We start from the raw sequence: 22,431 nt of genomic DNA, 5'->3' as shown, positions 1-22,431 counted from the left end.
CAAGTAGCGGTGTGGCCTCATGAGAAAAGCGACCATCTGGTTGGTGGTTGGAATATTACAAAGTTAATTAGGGAAGTAATAAAATAGAGAAGTGATAAATATCTGTAATTAAATATTGGATTTAGTTTATTAATGTCTGAGAAAGTTCATTTGTACATGTGTGCTTATGTTTATTATGTATATAAAACACATAGATACATAAAGCCATTATAATTGAGTTCTTTGTCATGACACAGATTGCCTGTTTAATCTAATTGGAAATTGGAACTTGGAAATTTGCTCATGTAAATATAACAACCTCTGCCACCTGCTCACCCAGTCGTAGACAGGAGATGATTTCCTTGGAACAGTTGTCATTTAATAAAAATCTTGTTATGGCAAGAGTTCCAGAAAGTTTCTGTATTGTATGAACAAAAAATTAAATGTTGTTTTCTAAATGTTGCATTAATTGTTTTTTGGGGACATATATTTTTGTCTCTTCTTTTTCTACTTTTCATGAGCATTGGGGATAAAGGATACTTTTTGTCCCTCATTGCCTGTGCTGATAGGTTTGGCCAGCCTAATTTGGAAATATTAAGATGGTGTGTGTCTTTGAATTACTGTATGATTGATTTAACTATAATAATGATTCACAGGCTAATTTTAAACCATATTGTATATTAAGGCACATAAGTTACTGACATTAACTTTTCACATATATATTTATAAACTATATATAAATGTTACTTTATTACTTTGGATTTCCACCATGAACCGATTAGTACTCCCATAATCCCTTTAATGATATTAAAACTAAATATTCTTTAAATTTGTCAGATTTTAAGTGTTTATTACTAGAAGCATGTTGTAATGCAAATGTAGTAGAACTTAGAGATTCCTGTTTTGCAAAATATGCTCCTCTTAATTTTCATAAGAATACCTTTTTATCCCGGTTCAAACCGTTGGTTTCTGGTGCCCTGCTCCGTGGGCTTTAGAGCAGCCCTCGCAGCAGAGGAGGAGGCAGGCGGCCCTCAGCACTTGCTGCTCTGGTCCGGAGACCCCGGCAGCGCTGATCAACGCTGCGCTTCCCCCTCCTCCGTTCACACGTGCGTCTGGGGACTTGCTTTAGCTCCCGGTGAAACAGGTTTTCCTTGTGTCCCCAGTGAGCTCCTAAACCAGTTCCCAGTGTAGCTGAGGCTCAGTTACAGTTGGTCTCCGAAAAGATAATTTGGTGTTACCAGTTTCACAGTGGGACCGGGGGATCGATACTTTGGTACGTGCAGCGCTTTAGGGCAGATGTATCTGATGACGCCCAGCAGTGGGGGAGCTGGTGACGTCTGTGAACCTCGGGCAGTGCTTTCTAGAGCCGCGTTTCCGTGTGTTTCAGGAGGACTTCTTAGATCTCACAGTGGCGGTCAGGAACGTGTCGGGCCTGGAGGAGGCGCTGCGGCGCATGTACGTGGAAGAGGAGCTGTTCCACTCGGACAACTTGTACCGCTGCGGGGCCTGTGACGGGCTGGTGAGAGCGGCGAAGGTAACGCCTGGCGCCCTGCCCCTCCGCGGGCACCCATGCGGTGCTCGGCGCAGTCAGCGTGTGTGAGGCCGTCTGCAGGGTCCGCGAGCGGGACCCAGAGCCCCCCGGGGTTTATGCATGCAACAGTGTGTGTATGTTCTCACGTGTTGAAAGTGCAGTCACCTCTGAAGCACACACACCTACCGAGACGTCTTCCCACCGCTCAGGACAGTTCTGAGCTCACAGTGCTTCTGCCGTGTCTTGTCGCACCTCTTCCACGGCGGTCAAACGTTTCCCTTGAGGGCTTTTTCATCCAGGGACACAGAACAGAAGTCGCTCTGGGAGAGAGCGGGTGACTAGGGAGGGTAGGGTAGGGAGTTCGTGCTGTTTTTGGTCAAAAGCTGCTGAACACTCAGCACCGTGTGGGCAGGCGCCCTCGTAAGTCACCCGTCATGAGATGGGTGAAGGTGTTGAAAGTGAATCAGAAAAGATTCACTGGAGCCAACGCAGCCTCTCACACCGCCAGCCGGGCCCTGATCCAGAGGGTTCCTAGAGCTCACCCAGCGGGGGGTGTCTGGACTGCAAGGGGCCCGCCCTGCAGAGGTAATTCCAGGGATTGGGCGGGGAGACCCCCTCATATGTGAAGCCCTTAATTAACGTTAAGGATCGAAAACACATTTACATTATACATATCTGTATTTTTGTTGTAGTAAATAGTTTTTTTAAGCTTTTGACCCAATAGTTCTCTCCACTACTTTCTTTCCCTGGAAGAACTTATTTGAACCTTCGTGTTTCTTAAATACACCTTTGTTGACAAAGTCCCCCCGGCCCTGCTCTTTGCAAATGGCCGTCATGAGGGAGGCAGAATGTTTTCATTCCTGCCAGCCGAGAAGCTTGTGGAGCCTGTGGGCTTTCCTTCCTCCGTCCGTCCGCCGCTGTGGGGGTGATGGAGGGCGCGCCTCGCTGTCTGTGCGGGGCCCCTTTGCAGTGTCGGCCTCGGGTGGGCCCCTCCCAGATTCCAGCGGGGGTGAGGCGCCCTTCCTCCTTCCCGCAGGGGGCCTGACAGCGCCTCTGGGTCTCCTCTGTGCAGGAGCGCAGAGCAGGGCAGAAGGCCAGCGGGACGCAGGCAGCATGTTCCCTGCGACACGGCCCGCTCTGCCGCCGGCCTCCAGCCGCGTCCGTGCGCCCGGCGTGGTAACCGCGGCGACCGAGCTCGGCCCAGTTAGCGGTTACTGAGCACTCGCCCACAGACCCGCCACGAAGGCGCGCCTGCACGGTCACTCCGTCACGGCAGAGAGGACACGCGCCTGTCGCCGGCGGTTCCTGGGTCTTCTGACAAGGAGAGAGGGGAGGGCTGCAGACAGCGTGGGATACCGATGAGGACCCCGGAGCCCGTGGGTGACAGCGCAGTGAAAACGGGAACCCCGGGCCGCGGCTCTCACAGCAGGGCTGGGGGCCACGGCGGTTCCGTGTTGTCAGTCCGTGTTTCCGTCCACGGGAAGGGGTTTAGCTTTTGCTTATTTAGTTTGGATCTCACCTTGATGTTAACTACAATCTAATAAAATATATAAAAATTCAGAGGATTAGAAAGTCTTAGATACTTAGATATGTTCTTTTAGTTGTACTTAATTTGCACATTAGTAAAACAACCTTTTCCTACACAAAAGCAGTTTTTTTATGTACCTTTTATATCAGTGGTTTAATTCTTTTTCAGTGGAAAAGTATGATTTTGATACTTCTAAAATTACATTTCAGCCCCGGCCGGGTGGTTCAGTGGTCGGAGCACCGTGCTGTGCACGAGAAGGCTGTGGGTTCGATCCCGGGTCAGGACACAGACCTAGGTTGCGGGTTCTATACCTGGTTGGGGCGCACATGGGAGGCAGCTGGTCCCTGTTTCTCACAGTGACGTCCTTCTCTCTCCCTCCGCCTCCCCCCACTTCCCCTCTCTAAAATCAATAAACATATCCTCAGGATTAAAAAAATATTACACTCTAGTGGCACCAGATTTATTGCGTTCTACACTTAGATTTAGGTTTAGCTGTGCTACCTAAATTAATGCAGTGCCTTGTTCTGAGCGGTCTTTCCTCAGCCGCGTAGTAGGTGAGTTACTCTGCTTTTTAGATGTATTTTTTTAGCTTGTTTGGAAATCTGCCATGTGGTTAAATTGCTGTCTTATCATTAAACTTCTTTTTATTAGCCCCTTGATTTGTAGAATTATTGTTTTAAACATGTTTTTAGGAATGTTGGGTATTTATGATTTTGGGTAATTTTATTTATGGGGAAGGATTTTTTTTTTTTGCCCCCTGACATGCTGCTAGTGCAGGGGGGTTGTGAAAAGCTGATGACTTTTAATTAGAAAGCAGCTTAATTTCGTGTTTTGTTTTAAAGCAAAGAAGTAAACAAGGCCTTCTTGCCTGCTGTTAAGAACAGTAACTGTAAAACCCCAGTCAGTGCATCTTAATCCCTGGGGAGTTAGAGCACTTTTGAAAGCCTGATGAGAGCTGTGGCTGTCCTCGGGAAAAACCCACACGCACGTACCATTTCCATGGAGTTTTAAGGCTCTGGATCCACTGACACAGGCCCCGAGGTCCCAGTTCCTCAGTAACTGAAAGGAGGGTGAAAGGTCAGGGCTCAGGCAGGAAAGAAGCACCGTGCGAGGGGACCATGGGTTAAGACATGCTCACCAGGTGGCTTTGATTTTAGGGTGCGAACACTGGGAACGTAAGTGGGGCGGCGAGTGCTTAGTTGTGCGCACATGGGAATGACACGCCTCTGTCCTGTGAGAGGCATGTCGGCACCAGGGGCTGTGAGTTGGTGACTCAGGGACATAGTTCTCCTGAAATTATCATTACTTGCTTTTTCATATGTTAAGAAACGCTATGTATTCTTTTATATAACTGCTTTTTAAAAACTTTAACACTTTTTCTTTTAACAGTCGGCCAAATTACGGAAGCTGCCTCCCTTTCTCACTGTCTCACTGTTAAGATTTAGTTTTGACGTTGTGAAGTGTGAACGCTACAAGGAAACCAGCCGTTGCACGTTCCCTCTCCGGATCAGTCTCAAGCCTTTCTGTGAACAGGTTGGAGCTCTTCCGTTTTGAACTTCTTTGTTTTCCTGCTCTCAAGGTCGCATCCGTAACGGGCCTGGTTTTCAGTTGGCTCGTGGCCGGGCCTCAGCCTTGGCACTGTGCTGTCCCCCCCCCCCCCCCCCCCCCCCCCGTGCTGCTGGGTGACAGGCGCACCCTCCCCTCCTCCCAGTGGTGACAGAACTGTCTTCAGACCTTGTCAAATGTCTGTGTCTTCTGGGGGGAGGGGAGTGGGTAAATCAGTCCCAGCTGAGACCCACAGGTTTATTACAGTCCTCTTGAATTTCCAAAGTGTGGATTTGTCTTCAGTTATTTTTATTAAAATTCTCCTTGAAAATTCTTGGTAATGAGCATTTAAGAGCAAAATTAGAAATAACTTTGCATTAGGAAAAATTACCATTAATTGTTACTTTGCTATTTGGATTTAGTTTACTTCTGATACATTAACGAATTACACGTCTAGAAAGTAGACAGGTTATTGGAACTTCACTGCCCTGGAATTTGTAATACTTAAGACCCAGGCAAGAACAAACTTGAAAAGTTAATACACACTCAACCTACTTTATAAGCCATTTAAAAATATTTTCTATATAATTGCTACACGTGCCAGGATTACAATGATGAGACTGTTGTTTTTCCTAATTATAAATCATTCGTTATGTGTTTATTAAGATCTGAACATTTAATAGCTATTAAATTTCTATGCATAAAAGTAATCTTTCTAAAAACATCCTTTAATTTTGATGAGCCTTCCTCTACTTCAAGCCTAATTACTGAGCTTTTTGGATTTTGTTTTATTATATTAATTAACACTCAAAGGTTCTAATTTTGTGTTGGCCCTGACCTTGTTATTGGCACAGATGGAATAAACAGTTTTTCCAGAGTAAGTCAATCCTCCCTCTATTTACTGTCTGAAAAAAACTTTTTCAGGATCATTGAGTTAATTCTTTTTTCCCGTGAGAAATACTTGACAGCCCTCAATGTCTAAGCTTAAGGAGCACAGCAGGATGGCGTGGTTCACACACACTGTGAAATGGTCGCCACACGAGGTTTAGCTAACGTCCATCATCACATACAGGAATATTTTTGTTCTTCTATAAGAAGCAGTTTGTCAAATGATTTTAACACACTGTGAAATGACAAAACTGAAATAAGACACGAGCACTTATCTAAGAAATTCACAATGATATTTCTTTTTGATATGTGCGTTAATGAAAAAAGTTATCAGTTCACATCTTTGTTTATAACTCTTTTCTTTTGCCTGAACCAGACACATAAAAAAATGCTGCTTGCTTTAAAAGTGTAGTTTTTTTAAGCACATAAGTTCTTTAAATAATTAGCACCCCTTCAAATAGCACCTTAACCTAAAGTAGACTTTTCGGTTTTTTTTAATTTTTGATTTACTTACTGTTTTTCTATTACACTTGTCCCACTTTTTCCCCCATTGCTCCCCCCTCCCCACCCACCCCTCTCCCACAGTCAGTCCCCACCCTGTTGTCCGTGTCCATGGGTCATTTATTCCAGTTCCTTGACTAGACCCTTCCCCTACCTACCCCGCTTCTCTCCCGCCCCCTCCCCCCAGTAACTGTCAGTCTGCTCCTTGTTTACATGCCTCTGGTTCTGTTTTGCTCATTCGTTTGTGGTGTTCCTCATAGACTTTCCTTTTAAATGCCAGCAAAGGGGTTCATCTGTTGGGTCAGTCATAATTATAGAACACATTGATATGGGAAAGTTTGGTCATAGGATTAAGAATTGAAGGAAAAAAAAACTTTCATTCCAGTAAACCACTTCTAAACAAAACCAGCTAGTATTCGTAACTGCTAAATTCCACTCATATACAGAGGACTGACGTGTCAGGAACTGTGACAGATAGTAGGTGTGGCTCTGACTTCGTAGAGGGAAAATTCAACAGCCAAAGAGCACATGTACAGAGCAGCAGAATGGCTGTCATACAAAGACAGGGATGCTGAGACTGACAGGCTCCCTGACGGGGTGGTGAGCTTGTCATCCCTGGCTCGCGTGGTCTCAGCCGAGGTCGTAACAGGAACGTCTTGTCTGGGTGTCCGTGGTCACGGCGACCGAGACGCAGGCTCCCGTCGGTGTGGTGTGTTTGGGTCAGCGGCAGGTCATTTGCTGTCTCAGAATTGAGAACTTTAAAGTTTAAAGTCAGTTATTCAAATTTATCTTAATTTACTGTTAGATGACAATGACAAACAGGGACATTTTTATTCAGTAGGTAAAATTGTTTTTACCCTTTGGTTATGTATTTTCCCAGTTTGTGTCAACGGTGTCAGTGTTTCCGTTCTTCTCTCTCGCAGAGTGAACGGGATGACCTGGAATACACGTATGACCTCTTCTCGGTTATTATACACAAAGGTGGCTGCCACGGAGGACATTATCACGTGTATGTTAAGGACGTCGACCACCTGGGAGACTGGCAGCTTCACGTGAGCACACACCTTAGTTTGAATTTTTTCCTTTCCAGTCCTGTAATTCCGTGAGGATCATCATCTGCTGTTTATTATATATTCACTCTGCAGAATATCTTCGTAGGCCCTGGAAGTTAGTGTAGATGGTGTAGAGCAGCCCTGCTCTGAGAAGCCCCCCAGAGACACTTTTTGTCAGACCAGGTTTGCATCCCGGCTGCCTCTGTATTCTGACAGACGGAAGTTTTAAGTTTCTTTTTCTAAGTAATTTCACACTTACAGAAACATAACCGGCATAGTCACACACCTCCTGGATACTCTTCCCCCAGATTCTCCAGTTGGTAACATTTTGCCACATTTGTACACACTTTTTGTAAACACGCAAACATGATCATTATTAGTGCCGAACCACTTGAGACTAAGTTTACACCTAAATGTTTATCTCGTGAGAATAAGGACCTTCCCTTACATAAGTGGGGATCACAGTCAGGAGCTTACCGTTGATACAATACTTTCCTCTGACATAACATTCAGGTTTCACCAGGTGTCTGATCTAAACCCTTTACAGCACTTCCTTCCCCGCTCAGGTACGGGTCACCTGTTACGTTTGGTCAGCCTGTCGCTTGGGTGTCCCTTAATGAGTGATCATTCCTTAGCCTCTCTTTTGTCTCTCATGGCACCAGCCAGAAACAGTGAGTGAGGATTTTTCTCCTCTGTTATCTTCTGAAAGTTTGGTGAGGGGGTTTTGTTTGTTTTTTTAACCTTTATTTACTTTTTTATTTTTTAAATTCTATTAGGGTGATGCTGGTTAATGAGATTATATGGGTTTCAAGTGTACAGTTCTGTAATACAGCGTTTGCATGTTGTATTGTGTGTTCACCGCCCCAAGTTCAAGGTTTCTTCTTCGCTTACATGTAAAACTTCGCTCTTCCTGGAATGGTTTCCTGTGGAGGGTGTGAGATGGTTTTTTCCCGTTTGAGTACCCGACTGCCCATCACCATGTATTGAATAATCCACTTTTCACCCGGCAGTCTGCTGTGCCAGTCCTGTTACACCAGTTGTGTGTGTGTGTGTGGACCGGGTCGGGGCTCAGCTGCATTGTCCTTCCCCTCTGTCCCCAGACGGGTGCCGCAGGGCTACCTTCTGTCGCTGTGAATAAGTCACGCGTCGGCTGTCAGGGTCACCCTGTGCGCGGTCCTTCGCGGGAGCGTTGGTCCTGCCCTGCCTCTTCAGGCTTCTGGGAACGTTTCTAGAATCAGTTTGTCAGTGTTTTCTCTCTCGTGCGCACTTAGTGCGGTTTTTAATCTACACATGAAGACAATATCTTTTTATTTTTTAGAGATTTTTTAAACATTTTGTGGAAAAGTTTTCTAATACCCTCAAGAAAAGAACTTGCGCATGTTCTGTGGAAAAGCCCGCACTGAGAGGAGGATCTAATTCCAGTTATTTGTGATGGAAAACCTGTAGCGTATTACCCACCCACCTCAAACGCTCAACCAGTTTTTAAAATGTAACTAAAACACAGCAAAATGTCAAAATGTGAGATACAAACCATTACGTTAGGGTGTAGAATACTTAAAACATATTGATCGCCCTGGTTATCAGACAGTTAATAGTGTTAATGAATAGGTGCTGCATGCGGAGTAACAGTGCCGACGCTCTTCAAGGTGCGCGTTCCTTTTGCTGACGTTCAGTTTGCCCTTCAGAACATCAGTGGTTCTCAACCTTCCTAACGCCGTGACCCTTTAGTACAGCTCCTCATGTTGTGGTCCCCCCAACCCTAAAGTTATTTTCGCTGCTACTCCATAACTGTGATTTTGCTGCTGTTATGAATCGTAAGGTAAATATCTGATATGCAGGATGTATTTTTGCTGTTACAGATTGAACATGATTAAAGCATAGTGATTAATCACAAAAACAATATGTAATTACATATGTGTTTTCCGATGGTCTTAGGTGACCCCTATGAAAGGGTTGTTCGACCCCCAAAGGGGTCACAACCCACAGGCTGAGAACCGCTGCTCTAGCAATTGTTCTTGGCATGTGTTGAGAGAAGTATATGTTTTATGTAGTTTGGATATTTAAAAAGCTGGACTGTTCTATCGGGAAGATGTTTACCAGGATGATGTTCTGTGTGGCTAGGTCTGCACTGTGGTTTCGGACTGTCTGTGGCCAGTGTGTTGAAATGTACTTCCCTCTAGCATACTGATTTTATAACCGGCCACCTTGCTAAGCGCTCTCATGTTGTAGATCTCTTCGGAAAGAGGCAGTATGGTTTCGCCTCTTCCAGTCCTTCCCCTTCCATTTGCTGTATTGCTGGCCCTCCGGTCCTGGGCTCAGAAAGGCACACACGCGTCCCTCGGAAAGCGTGCGTGGCATTTGCCAGGCCCCGAGCACATGGGCACACTCCCCATCCGGGGGCGGGAGGCGCTCGCCCACCGCTGGCCTCACGCAGCCCCGGCACCACAGCGCCGAGCTGGAGCCGGTCTCACCGCGCACCCACCCTCCTTCCGGTGCCTCGTCCGCATCCAGGGTCCCGCGGCAGTTTCCTGCTCTAGGGCGTCTCTGCCACCTCGCAGCCATGTGAGCTTTACGTCATTCTGTCTAAAAGATGACGCAGAGGCCTTTTCTTACATTCTGATGGAGGCTTTTGAACAGGCCTGGAGTTTATTATTTTCTCCTTGTGTTGGTCTCGCTGCCCCGCCGCCATGGGTAGCCTCCGTCTGCTGTGACTTTTCTCCGGTGTTGCCCTGAGGCCTCAGCCTCAGCGAGGGCTCCATGCCCTGCCAGCGACGCTTCCCCCTGGGGGCGTGTGTCCGCTCCCCGGGCGCCTGCAGCCGCTTGTCCTCAGCCAGGGCCACGTTTCAGGCTCTCTTCTACCTGGTGGGCTTTCCTCGGTCTCTTGATGCAGAAAATGTGTTTACCGTTTCATGTTCAGGGCACGCGGACCTTCCTCCACGTGGTTCTGCTCTTCGCGCGGCTCTCCTGTTCTCGGAGCTTTGTTGCTTCTGCACGGCCTTCCTCAGCCTCACAGGACCCCCAGAAGATGGCTTTCCCTCGGTGCTTAGTATATTTCCTCATTCGTGGCTTCTGAGGAAGCATCCCATCTGTCAGCCCCTTCCTTATTCTGTCCTTCAAGGGTCACCAGCTTTCCATGCAGAGCTCCGCGGTGCTCAGACAGCGATGAGGGCGCAGGACCCCGCGAGGTCTCCGCGCCTGGAGACGGTCGATGCCTTCCAGGAGCTCTGAGTGCAGCCAAGCGGTGTTCCCTCTGCTCATAGTCTGGCGCCTTCTCCTTCCCTTTCGAGGAACTGTGTCCTGCACTTGGGGTTTGCTAGTGGGGGCTGTCTGCAAGGGCTGCTTACATGACCGGCCTTGCATGATCCCCTGTGTGAGCCCCGCGTTTCAGTCTCTGGCCCTGGACTGGGCCTCCCGCTTGCATCCCTGGGGCTGGACGTCACTTCTGCCGCCATCCTGTGCACCGAGGCAGCGGGCAGAGGCTGCGCTGCCGGGCCAGCCTGTCACCCCATGGCCCGGGTTGGTCCCTGGCGGGGGGCGGGGGGGCCGGGGCCCACCCTGCGGGTCACCTGCATCAGCGTGTCAGATACGGGGCCGTGCCAGCCTGCCTTTCCCCTCCCACCATTTTTAAATCTCTTACTCCTTAGTCATAAGTGCCTTCAAACATATTAAACATGCTATTTTATTATATTCTGTGTCTGATAATTGCAGCACCTAAAAACTTGGATTTGGATATCTCCTGATTCTGTTTCTTTGTGATTTTGTAATTTTAGACTACTGACTGACTTGGGTGGGTGGGTGGTTGATTTTTTTAAGAACATGATTTATAGGCGTAGTTTGAGGCCTTTGTTGAAAGTTTTCCTCCAGGAAAGAGAATGTGTTGGTCCCCTCTGCATGCCTCCCACTTCCAGCCCTTCACAGCTCTAACTAGAGCCTTGGCCTAGTGGTTTTAGGTCCCTTCAGCGAGTGTGACTTTGGGGCCCAAGCCCACATGGGGACCTGCTCGTGATGATAGATGAGTAGAGGAAATGATTTTCCCCTTCATCCACTGTCATGGTCCGAGCAAGCCAGTGCCTCGTCGTCTCCCACGGGAGGGCTTTCCTCTAGGTCATGCTTTCACTGGGGGCCTGGCCCTCTCAGGCTTCCCGCCTCCTACGGGAGCCCCCTCTGGGGCGCCATAAAATATACGTTTTGTCTTTGTCCTGGTGTCCGGAGTGGGGCGCCTCGGGGTTCCCCGAGTGGTAGGCCTGTTGTTCACAGTGAGCCCCTCTCAGCCGTGCCTGCCTGCGTGTGTGCCAGTGAGGTGACTCTCGGTGGGGGGGACCGAGATACCCTCAGGGTGAAGGCTGGTTGCCGGAGGGGCCGGCCACACAGAGGGTCGGAGCCTCCAGGCCCACGCCCTGACCTGGGAGGGGAGAGCGGCCAGAGATCCCCCACTGAGCCCGTGATGCAGCCAGTCATGCCCACGCGGTAAAACCTGGGGAAACGCTCCGATGAAGGCGCTGGGGAGGATGGGATGGCCACCCCTCCCTGTGGGGACAGAGCCTGCTGCACTCAGGCCCCTTCGCACGCCCCCAGGGACTCCTTCGCCTCAGCGTTCACCTGCAGCCTCCATGCTAACCTGTGCTCCCAGGTATTAGTTCCTGGGTTCTGTGAGCTGCCTCAGGAAATCTTCACACCTAACGGGGGTTCCAGTAACCCTAGAATTTGTAATCAGCCAGGCCGGTAAGTGGGGGCAGTCTTACGGAACTTAGTGAAGTTTGTGTCCGAGTAGAACTGAACTGTGAGACTCCCAGGCAGTGTCAGAGAACTGGAGAATGCTTGTTGCTCCGTCCCGGGCAGTCCCGGGCTCTGTCACCCAGACCCTGCCCGTGAGCAGCAAGTGGGAGCTCCGGTCAGCGGGGCGGGGCCGCCGGGGGCCGCTGCCTGGGCTTCCCCTCTGGATTCCCGTCTCACTTGGTCAGTGAGGATCCTGGTCTCTTGCCGGCGCAGCATGCGTTTAAAAGGATGTTTCCATTTGTTTCATGTTTTACTTGATCATTTTTAGTAATTTTACAGCAGGATGGTTGTATTTAGTCTGCCATATTCTTCTACTGTTTATTCGTTATTTTTGTCTTTTGTTAATTGTTTAGGTCTGAGTGAATATGTGGCTTTTAGCCCATTTAAAATACTTTTGCAAGATGACATGTGTCAGTAAAAATACCGCATCAGGAATTTAGACATGTTCCCAAATACGTTTATAGATTGCGGTGAAACTTGGATGGTCAGGAGGTAGAAGGGAGTGTGAGCTGAGCTTGCAAAGATGGGTCGGAGTTTTATTAGGCCAACACAAGAGGAAAAATTGCACGAAGGCCAGAAAATACCTTGAACTGGACGGTACTGAAAGCACAGCCTGGCGGAGTGTGCAGAACGCAGCTGCGGCAGCGCTGAGTGGGGTGTGCGGGGACTCGCTGTGTCCTGTGCCAGCAGCTTCCCTCCCAGTCCTGAGTTCTGGGTGAGGCTAGAGGCATTAAGGTCATCAGCCCGGGATTGTTGAACCAGAGCTGGAGTTCAGAGCCATATACACATTATATTGTGTTCATCGTTCTTTCTCCATCTGGAAACTTCCGTAACACAAACATTTCTGTTTTGTTCATTATCTTTTAAGGGATTGGTGATAGAAACTTTAAAAAAAATTTTTTCAATTTCAGTTTGCATTGAATAGTATTCTGTATCAGTTTCAGGTGTACAACACAGTGCTCAGACCATCATATACTTTGCAAGGCGTCCCCCTGATAGAAACTTTTCTGTTGTTTTCTTTCCTAGAAGGGAAAGTGTAAACCAGGTGTGAATGTGGAAGATCTTCAGATTGAAGAAGAGGCTGATGATCCACTGATGATTCTAAAAGCAATCTTATCACAGGTAGAGAGTGCGTTCATGTATGTGCGTATATATATCAGACATATACCAATGAAATTGATTTTGTTGATCTGATACTGTCTTTTTCCTTTGGATAGTATGTCTATTTTCAAACATTTTTTTAGTTGGAAACTTTCTGGTTCTAAAGAAATACATATTCATGGTAGAATTGACAGAGAAGAGAATCAGAAAATAGGGTTGGGTTATGGGTTTCTTTGATATTATTGTCATCTTAAATAGAATTGGGATTTATTTACATATTACTTTAGAATTTACGTACTGTTTTCTGTATTGTCCTTCAGTGTTTGTAGGGCCTGAAGTTATGCCCTGTTTTTCATTCCTAATATTGGTAATACCTTGTCTAGACAACTTTTTAATGTTTGCTTAGGACATTGTAATGATCGTAGGTCTCCTTTTATTCATTCATTCATTCTTAAATAGATTCCTTTTAATTCTTTACTGGGGGACCCAGGCTGACCCCTTTAACTACAGAAATATTGGTCTGTGGCCACCGTGTTAGTCTTCTAGGGCTGTCATAACAAAATACCACAGACTGGGTGGCTTAAAGCAACAGAGATTTATTTTCTCCCAGTTGCGGAGGCTGGGGGTCCAAGAACAAGGTGTCAGCAGGTTGGTCTCCTCAGAGGCCTCTCTCCTTGGCGTGGAGAGGACGGCCTCTGCCTGTGTCCTCACAAGGACTCTCCTCTGCACGTGTGCACCCTGGCGTCTGTGCGGGTCTGGGTTTACTCGGAGGACGCCAGTCAGACTGGCTTAGGGCCCAGCCTCATGGCCCCATTTCAGCTCCTTCACAGCCCCTGTCCCACAGCAGGCCCAGTTGAAGTTCTGAGGGTTAGGGATTCTGCATAGCAGTTTTGGTTGGAGGGTCACTTTTTATCCTGCAAGGCAGGGGTCCCCAATCCCCACGGCGTGTACCTGGCCCTGCAGCTGGAGGTGAGCGGTGGATGAGCCAAGCTTAATTACTGCCTGAGCTCTGCCTCCTGCCTCCCCTGCCCCACTAGGCTGGAAAAATCATCTTCCACAAAACAGGTCCCTGGTGCCAAAGAGGTTGTGGACCGCTGCTGTAATGGTCACTTCTTACCCTGTTAGAACCTGGTTATACACTGAAACATTCAGAAAAGATATTAATGATCCTTTTTTTGCACTTAAATATTTCTTCTAAAAATCTCACATGATATCAGAAATTTACTAAACCTCAAAATACTCTACATATTCTTTAAATGTTTAAACTTTGGCACATGGAAAGTAGCCAAATTTAAGTTCTTTAAATTGATGCTCAATCTACTTTTTAAATAACATTTTATTTTGAAGTAATTATGGTTAATCCACTTACGTGTTTGCTGTTAAAGGCACCTTTAGTCAGATAGAATCCTGTGGGTCCCTTTGAACTTGTTAGTGTTGCCATTATATATCATCAGATTTTCTTACATGACTTTGTGTTTGTTTCATAAGGAGGAGAGTAATCTAATTCCTGTTGATCAACTTGGCCAGAAACTTTTGAAAAAGACAGGGATGTCTTGGAACAAGAAGTACAGAAAACAGTATGGACCACTGCGAAAGGTAACACATGTACCCCTTCCTTCCTTCCTTCCTTCCTTCCTTCCTTTCCTTCCTTCCTTCCTTCCTTCCTTCCTTCCTTCCTTCCTTCCTTCCTTCCTTCCTCCCTTCCTCCCTCCCTCCCTCCCTCCCTCCCTCCCTCCTTCCTTCCTCCCTCCTCACCCAAAGATACAGTCATTGATGAGAAAGCGAGAGACATCAATCAGTTGCCTCATGTATGCTTCCCAACTGGGAACTGGATCCACAACCTAGGCATATGCCGTGACTGGGAATTGAACCCATGAACACTCCAGCCATCGAGCCACACCATCCAGGGCAATGACATTCTTACAGAAAGTCCTTTTCCCAGAAAATGTTGTTATGATCTCAGCAGCATGAATTCCTTTGCAGAAGGGAATTTAAATTAGGGCAAAATAAGATCAATATTTTGTTTAATAATATTCAGTGAAGTTACTTATTAAGTATTAAATAATTTATCATAGAATCAAGAAATAAGCAGAAGAGGGGAGAGGTTTTTAATCACAACAGCAAAAAAAGTCACAGAGTTCATCCCCTAAGCTTATCGTTTTACTTACAGACATGTCTGCAGGTACTCCCCCAGATTGCCCTTGATCTTCCTTTCACGCACAGTTCCAGGGGACTGGTCCTGCCAGAATAGAGGTAGCGTGGTTGACAGCAAGCAAAGCAACAGGACACGGTAACGTTTTGGAGCCGATCCTCGTAGGGGCGAGGAGCGTTCACATTTCATCAAGTGTTTGCGCACAGCTTCTGGTCAGACCACAGTTCATAAGTGAACGTTCGTTCATAGAAGGCTGTAAGGGTTCCATTTACAATGGTTGGGTCAGTTTCAGTACTTATTTTTAAGTATTGGTTGTGCAGGTTTTTTAAAAACTATAAATACCCTTTATAAGTTTGAGGAAGTTAGCTTTTACTCATCTTGATTGATAGTTTCATCCTACAGTTGGATTTTTATCAAATGCTGTTTGCTTTACATCTGTTGATATGATCACATGATTTTTCTCTTTTATTCTGTTAATATGGTGAATTCTGTTAACTGATCTTTTTAATATTAGTCAGATTGTACATTTCTGGGTTAAATCACTTGGTCATGATATATTTTATGTGTTGCTATTTTCATTTGGCATAAGGACTTTTGTATCTATGTAAGAAATATTCATCTTTAATCTTTTTTGTTTTTAATTGTCAGATTTTAGCATCAGGTTTATGCAGGACTCCTAAAACAAGTTGGGAAATACTCCCTTTTTTATATTCTTGAAAATAAATTACATTTTTAGTTTCCTTGATTGTAGAGTTATTTAGGTTTTCTATTACTTATCACATTGTATATTTTTAAAGGAATTTGTCCTTTGATCTATAGTGTCAAATTTATTGGCATAAAGTTGTTCAAAACATCCCACATTACTTTGCAGTGTCTGTAGGACTTGAAGTTATTTCCTCTTTTTTATTCCTGATATTAATAATTTTTGTTTTCTCAATTTTTAAAAAATCAGCCTTGCTCTGTATGAGCTTATCAAGTGGATTAAACTTTTCTGAAAACAAACTTTTACCTTTGATTTTCTCTGTTGCTCATCGGTTTCCCGTTTTACTGATTTCTGCTCTTTATTTCCTTGATCATCTTTTTTTCTAGCTTCTTGGGTTGGTACCTCAGTTTTTAACTTTTAAAAAATTTTAATTTTAAGCCCTGGCTGGTGTTGCTCAGTGGATTGAGCGTCAGCCTGTGAGCCAAGTTTCGATGGTTCGATTCCCAATCATGGCACTTGACTAGGTTCCACATCAGGTCCCCAGTTGGGGGCGTGAGTGAGAGGCAACCACACAGTGATGTTTCTCTCCCCCCCTTTCTCCTTTCCCCTCTCTCTAAAAATAAAAAAATAGACAAAACAAAAAACAAATAATTTTTTAAAAAATTTTAATTTTAGAGAGGGGAAGGGAGGGAGAAAGAGAGGACGAGAAACGTCGATGCGAGAGAGGAACATCGGCTGGTTGCCTTCTGAACACGCTCTGCTCCTGAGCCGTGACTGAGGTCGGACCAGCAACCTTTGCTGCCCAGCCAATTGAACCCCACCGGCCAGGACTTGTTTGTAAACCTTCTAACACATGCTTTTTGATGTGTGTGAAGAAATGTGTATTGATTTGCTCAGTATAATACACAATATAGAATATCCAAAAGAAAACGTGATATAAATGTCACTGCTGCAGTTACCACAGTAATTCTTGTTTTTATTTAGGTTGCTGATAAAATTTTTGTGACCTTTGTATTCTTGTCAGTGCTTCAGAAGAGAAGATGGTGCTACGGGGGCGGTGGTGGGGCTAGTACCATGAGAACCCGGTGTCTGGCCCTCCCTTAGGTACTGCCCTTATATTACGCATCATATCATGCTCTGTACTGACCCCTCGACGCTGAGTGGGTGTACAGGCGCCCTCGTCACCTGCCACTGCAGTACATCAGAGCGCGCCTTCGCTTCCGGGTTTTCCTCGCAGCGCGACTGAGGGCTCTGCTGTGGGGGCGCACGCCTTCTTGAAGAACAGAGCACCACGTTCTTCAGAAATGTGGGCTTCGCCGCAGCCTTGTCCCTCAACTCGGCCTTCCAAGCGGCGGGCGTTTGTGGGTCAGCACGTGCTTTTAAAGCGTTCCATTTCCTTCTCATGCTAATTTAGCTGCAGCTACGTTTGAGACTTCCATTATCACTTAGTTCGAAATACTTTATAATTTCCTTGTGATTCTTCCCTTGAGCCGTGAGTATTTTGGAAGTGTTGCTTAATTTCCAAATACTTGGGGAATGTCTAGTCATTTTTTGTTGTATCTATAAATTGATTTCTAATTCCCTTGTGCTTCGAGAAGATGCTCTTGATGATTTTAGTTCTTTTGAATCTATTGCGACTTTGCTTGGACTCTCCTGACACAAACTGCGAAGTGGCGTGTTAGTGTGGGACTCGCCAGTTTGCTTCTCTGTTCTGGGGTACTGTTCCCTCCGCATCGTGCCTTCTTCTGGCTATTCTACAGACAGTTGTTTTCATTATTTTGTTTAGAGTGTATCATTTTTATTAGGGGGGTTAGTTCAATAAAAGTTCTCCGCCACTGCTGGGAGCAGAGGGCACCGAAGTTTTAGGCTGAAAAGAGTTAATCCTCCACCATCAAACGAGAAAAAGAATTGGCCATACAGAAAGCTCATTACTCAAAGTTTTCAAATTGTTGCTCTTTTATTGTACCTAAAACAAGTTAACTACAAAGCTGTTTCACCATCTGTCAACAGTATTGTCACTGTGCGGTGTGCCCTGTGCCCTTCGGTGTGGGATAGAACCACACTTCAGGTCACCGCAGCTTATTTCTTCCTGAGAGAAACAGTCACCTTCTGTGACGACTGGTGAGCTCGGCGAATGTTACACGTACCCGCCGAGCGAGTTCCTGTCGGAAGTAACTTCGTGCCGAGAGAGGAGGGGAGAGGCAGGGCCGCAGGGCGCAGGAGGAGGGGAGGGGAGAGGCGGGGGCGAGAGAACTGCGCTCTGCCCCCAGCCCTTTAGGTCTTTGGGGTTGTGGCTTCAGCCTTCCTCTGCTCTGATTTCCCGAGCCGGCCTCTCGGCTCCCGCGGCAGAAAGCATTCCCCTTAGTCGGCGTGCGGCGGTGATTCGGGCTGTGGTTCCCCCCGATCCCCGCGGGGTCTGTCTGAGCCGCTGGTTCGGAGACCGCCTTCTCCGAGGCTTCGCTGTGCGATCGCCTGTGTTGTGTGCGCTGTAGGGGCTGCTTAAAGAATCTCACAGCTCTGTTCTGCCTCGTCCGCTTCTGTAAAACACTCTTTAAAACAGCGTTACTGAGGTATAAGTAAAATGTTCTTTAGATTGTGGTGTGGCGACTGACTTTCATGATATAACTATTAGACCACTTCACAGAAACTCTGATTTTTATTGAATGTTGTCTTAGGGCCCAAATGATTTTTCTCCCTCCTAGTGGCCAGGCCAAAAATAAGGTGAGGCTAAAATATCTGATAACAGAAAGGAAGATGAGGGAATTTTTCTTAATCATCTCCAATTTAAAAACAATTTTTGTTGACCTAGTATTTTTTTGTTTCTGTCTAGTTCCTGCGGCTTCATTCTCAGATGTTTCTACTCAGTTCCGATGGAAGTACAGTGCGTCTGTTGAAGAACTGTTCTCTGGAGGCTGAGGCTGGTTTCCGAACGAAGGACCCACCGGTTTTCAAGGCCCTGACCTCAGCGTCCACAGGATTAAAGGACAGAACCTCTTGTCCCCACTGGTTTGACATAAATGACTCCAAGGTCCAGCCCATTGAGGAAAAAGATATTGAGCAGCAATTTCAGGGCAAAGAGAGCGCCTACATGCTGTTCTATCGGAAATCCCAGTTGCAGAGACCCGCTGAAGGTAAGGGAGGGACAGTGCTCCTCTTTGTTTAAGGCGATGACTTTTAAAGGTAAATAGTAAATACTGTTTGTATTGTTACCCTCTGAAAGGAGGTTCACTCTTGGGACATTTAAAGATATTTTTACACTGACAGAAATATACCACAGGAAATCCAACAGTCTGTCACTTTTGAAGGTCATATACTTCTATTTAATTTTTTTCCTCTGATAACATGAGGCCATAGTCAGATTTTGAAAACTGATTTTCTTGACTCACATACTGCGGGCGGGCGAATGGGTCTCACCGTGTGGGCCTATCGGAGGGCGGCGGCCGGTCCTCGGGCTCGGCTCTGCCGTTTGGTCCTGTGTTACCTTCGAGGTGTAGGCGGCCTTGGTCTTATTTTCATGGTCCCCTTATATTTTCATTTCTGATTTCCCTTCCCTCAAGGTAATGTGTTCTCTGAGCAGTTGAAACGTCTTTGAAATATTCTTTGTTGAACCTTCTAAGGAGGTTAAACAATGAGACCCACAATCCAACACTTTAACTGAAGCCACTGTCATGGATTAGTCTGTGGGACTGATCCCTTCCCAAGGCCGACTCAAACGTAAACAGTCCTCTAACTGGGAAAACTTTAGCTTAAGACATCTCTGTGGTTAGCAGTGAAGGTCCTGTTGTTAGAGAGTGTGAGTAGTGATCATTTTTATGAAGAATAAGAATAAAGCTGTCAGAAATGTGCATGGCAGTCAAAGGAAATGAACTTTCTGGATCTGCAACAGTTATATTAACTGTTAACCAGAAAGAGCTTTGTATTTTTCTAAGGCGGGGGAAATATGGTAATAATCCTGATAAATACATTGCGGAGCAGAATTCACCGTTATAAAAATATATATATTAACAGAAAAAAAGAATGTCTTCAGATGAAGTATTTTTTACTAAATTAAATTTTAGATGTACATAATTGGAATATGTACTAAATGACAGTTTTCTAATTAGCTGAGGACTTAAATAAATAAAGGTCCAGCCAAAATTTTGATGGACTTTTTGGGGGATGAAGGAATGGAACTTGAGAAAGTGATTCTGAAATTGACGGAGAGAGATAAAGTATGGGACTTGAAGAAGGGACTGCTGAAGGAAAACGTGCTCCCTCACTAAGAACATTTACGAAGCTCTGATTGTACTAATGAATGAAACTATAGCTCTTTTAATGTTTATGTTAAAAAAAGAACCTTAAAATATATAAATATTTTTCTGACCTTAAGGTAGAGAAGACCTTTGTAAGCTTAAAAGCAAAGAAAGAAAAAATGTAAGGAAAAGTAATACAAACCGTAAACAATATTAAGAGACAAACGATAAGCCAGGGACAAGAGCAGAACACACGACGGGTGCATTCCCCGTGGGTGCAGCGCGCGGTCACGTACGCGCCGTTGTCCTCGGTCATGCACGGGGAAGGACATAACGGGCAACACACAGGAAAAGAAGTGGGAGCAGCCAGCAAACTGCAGAACCATTTCAGCCTGCCCCAGAATCAAAAGCGGGACTCACAGCAGCATTAGATGACCCTTTTCCCGCCAGGTCAGGTCTGGCTGAGAGCCCGGGGCTCGGCAGCTGGCACGTCCTCCGTAGCCGGTGAGCTGTGAGGTAGGATAGGCAGTTCGGTTGTCTGGGTTTAAAATGATTAAATTAATGCTACAGACTTTTCTTGACATAATCAGAGCTGTGTATGAATATTTATGTCCCAAGGTGTTTGTTATTCCCATTATTTCATAATAATGACTTAATGGGCCTCACCTAGATTTCTAACAGAAAAGTATTGATTAGATTGGTTATGCTATTTAAAGAAGGGGGTACTATGCAGTCATTTAAAGCTTTAGGAAAATACTCAACAATATATGCAATGAAAAAGCAATTTACAAGTTTGTTGAATACAATTCCATTTTGAAACAAATTTAATTGTTTTAAATAAATATGTGTGTGTGTGTGTACAAGACACATTGTGTAGAGACCAGGAGTATATATATACTTGAGATACACACTCACACATGCACAAATTTAGCAGCATCTCGAGTGGAATTACAGGTAATATCAATTTCTGTTAAATTTTTTAAAATAATTTTTACAATTTTTACAGTGACAAATTATTATAGTTGTTGTTAGGAAGAAAATAGTTGGGATTCTTTTTAAAAAGCATATTTAAAGAGAGCTGAAGAAGTGGGACTCTTCTAGCTTGGCTTAAAGAACTGCTTTCTTTTTATTTGTTCTGATGTTTTCATTTTTGGAATGGAAAACGGAGACGCAGAGAGTGGGGGCTGTTGGCACAGACAGAGCCTGTAGCCCCGGCTCAGTCCCCTGCTCCCCCGGCCCCGTGCAGGCGGCCCGAGGTGATGAGCGCTTTCGTTGGCAGCTCGCGCTAACCCCAGACACAAGGTTCCCCGTCACTTACTGAGTGAGATGGACGCGGCCAACCTCGAGCTCCAGACGAAAAGGTAACCAACTGGCAGAGATGGAGTGGTTCCCTGGGAGTGAGGGTCTAATTTAGGCCTTGCGTGTTCAATAATGACAATTAAAAAGGTAGAAGACAACCTCGGTAATGCCCGTGTCTGTTTAGCAGCTGCATGTTCGTAGTGAGAGGCTCTCACGCTGAAAGCCCCCTCCCCTGTGAGCGTGAGCGCGGTGAGGACGCACGTGACCGCTGCCGGGCAGGGATGGGAGCGCAGGGGGACGGGAGCGGTCTGTGAGCACAGGGCGGGGCACAGACTTGTCTCCTGGCCTGTCCAGCTGCTCCCTGGGTACAAAGGGAGCCTGCTCTGCAAGCCGCCCTCCTCCTGAAGTCGTTGGGGGAGCTGGCGTGTGGTGACGGGGACCAGAGGCGGACAGGCGAAGGACGTGCGGACTCGGCCCGCGGACAGGCTCGCTGTCGTCTCGGGCCAGCGCCTGCAGTGGCTGTTGTGGGCTGCTCTGGGGACACCGGACTATCCAGGCTTCTCCTCTGAGGTCTCCCCTGGGACCCCGAAGAACTGGCTCTGTTTGCTTTCTGACACAGCCGGCGGGGTACTGGGTGAGAGAATGGATGTCCCTGGTCTTCCCGTGGGCCCCCAAGGCGGGCTGTGCAGCAGGAATGTGCTCTGCACTTCTGTCGTGGACTTGAAGCTGGGGAAAGTGGCAGGTGGATTGAATGGCAAACCAAGTTAAAGGAAGTTGCTACAAAAATCAAGACACTGAAAATATGAAAACTTAAAAGAGTAAAATATCTTAAGCATGAAAAAGAGTCTGCCTGAGTGGTGTGGCTCAGCAGTTGGTATTTAAAAAAAGACCCTAAGAGGTTTTAGTCATGTCGTCATCAAAAGAGCTCGCACTGTCTTTGCCCACGTTCACAGAACGTGTCAGAGGTACCTGGGTGGTGGCTGCCCCCTCCGGCCCCGTCGGCCCGACCGGGGAGTGGGGTGCGGGCAGCGTGCTGCGCGGCTGCCCCTGGGGCCTGGGGAGGAGGCGCAGGAGGACCGCGAGGCTGCCAGCAGACAGTTTAAGGGAGAGTCTGTGGATCTCGCAGGCAGGAAGGGGGAATTAG

At 46.4% G+C, this 22,431-nt stretch overlaps 1 protein-coding gene across 1 annotated transcript in view; it reads left to right on the top strand.

The window, feature by feature from the left end:
* Nucleotides 1–22,431, top strand: part of USP40 (ubiquitin specific peptidase 40) — a 60,939-nt gene that overhangs the window by 5,746 nt on the left and 32,762 nt on the right. Inside the window, exons 5-11 of the mRNA XM_090285046.1 lie at nucleotides 1,367–1,513; nucleotides 4,428–4,571; nucleotides 6,896–7,024; nucleotides 12,827–12,922; nucleotides 14,390–14,497; nucleotides 18,587–18,887; nucleotides 21,268–21,349. Coding sequence (XP_090141172.1) covers nucleotides 1,367–1,513; nucleotides 4,428–4,571; nucleotides 6,896–7,024; nucleotides 12,827–12,922; nucleotides 14,390–14,497; nucleotides 18,587–18,887; nucleotides 21,268–21,349 — 1,007 coding nt within the window. The remainder of the gene's footprint in view (nucleotides 1–1,366; nucleotides 1,514–4,427; nucleotides 4,572–6,895; nucleotides 7,025–12,826; nucleotides 12,923–14,389; nucleotides 14,498–18,586; nucleotides 18,888–21,267; nucleotides 21,350–22,431) is intronic.

The sequence above is a fragment of the Furipterus horrens genome, unplaced genomic scaffold (assembly GCF_987537825.1).
Source record: "Furipterus horrens unplaced genomic scaffold, mFurHor1.1.pri manual_scaffold_1, whole genome shotgun sequence".
Taxonomy (NCBI): Eukaryota; Metazoa; Chordata; class Mammalia; order Chiroptera; family Furipteridae; genus Furipterus; species Furipterus horrens.
Note: the sequence above shows the minus strand (reverse complement) of the source record. Positions and strands in the feature narration are given on the sequence as shown.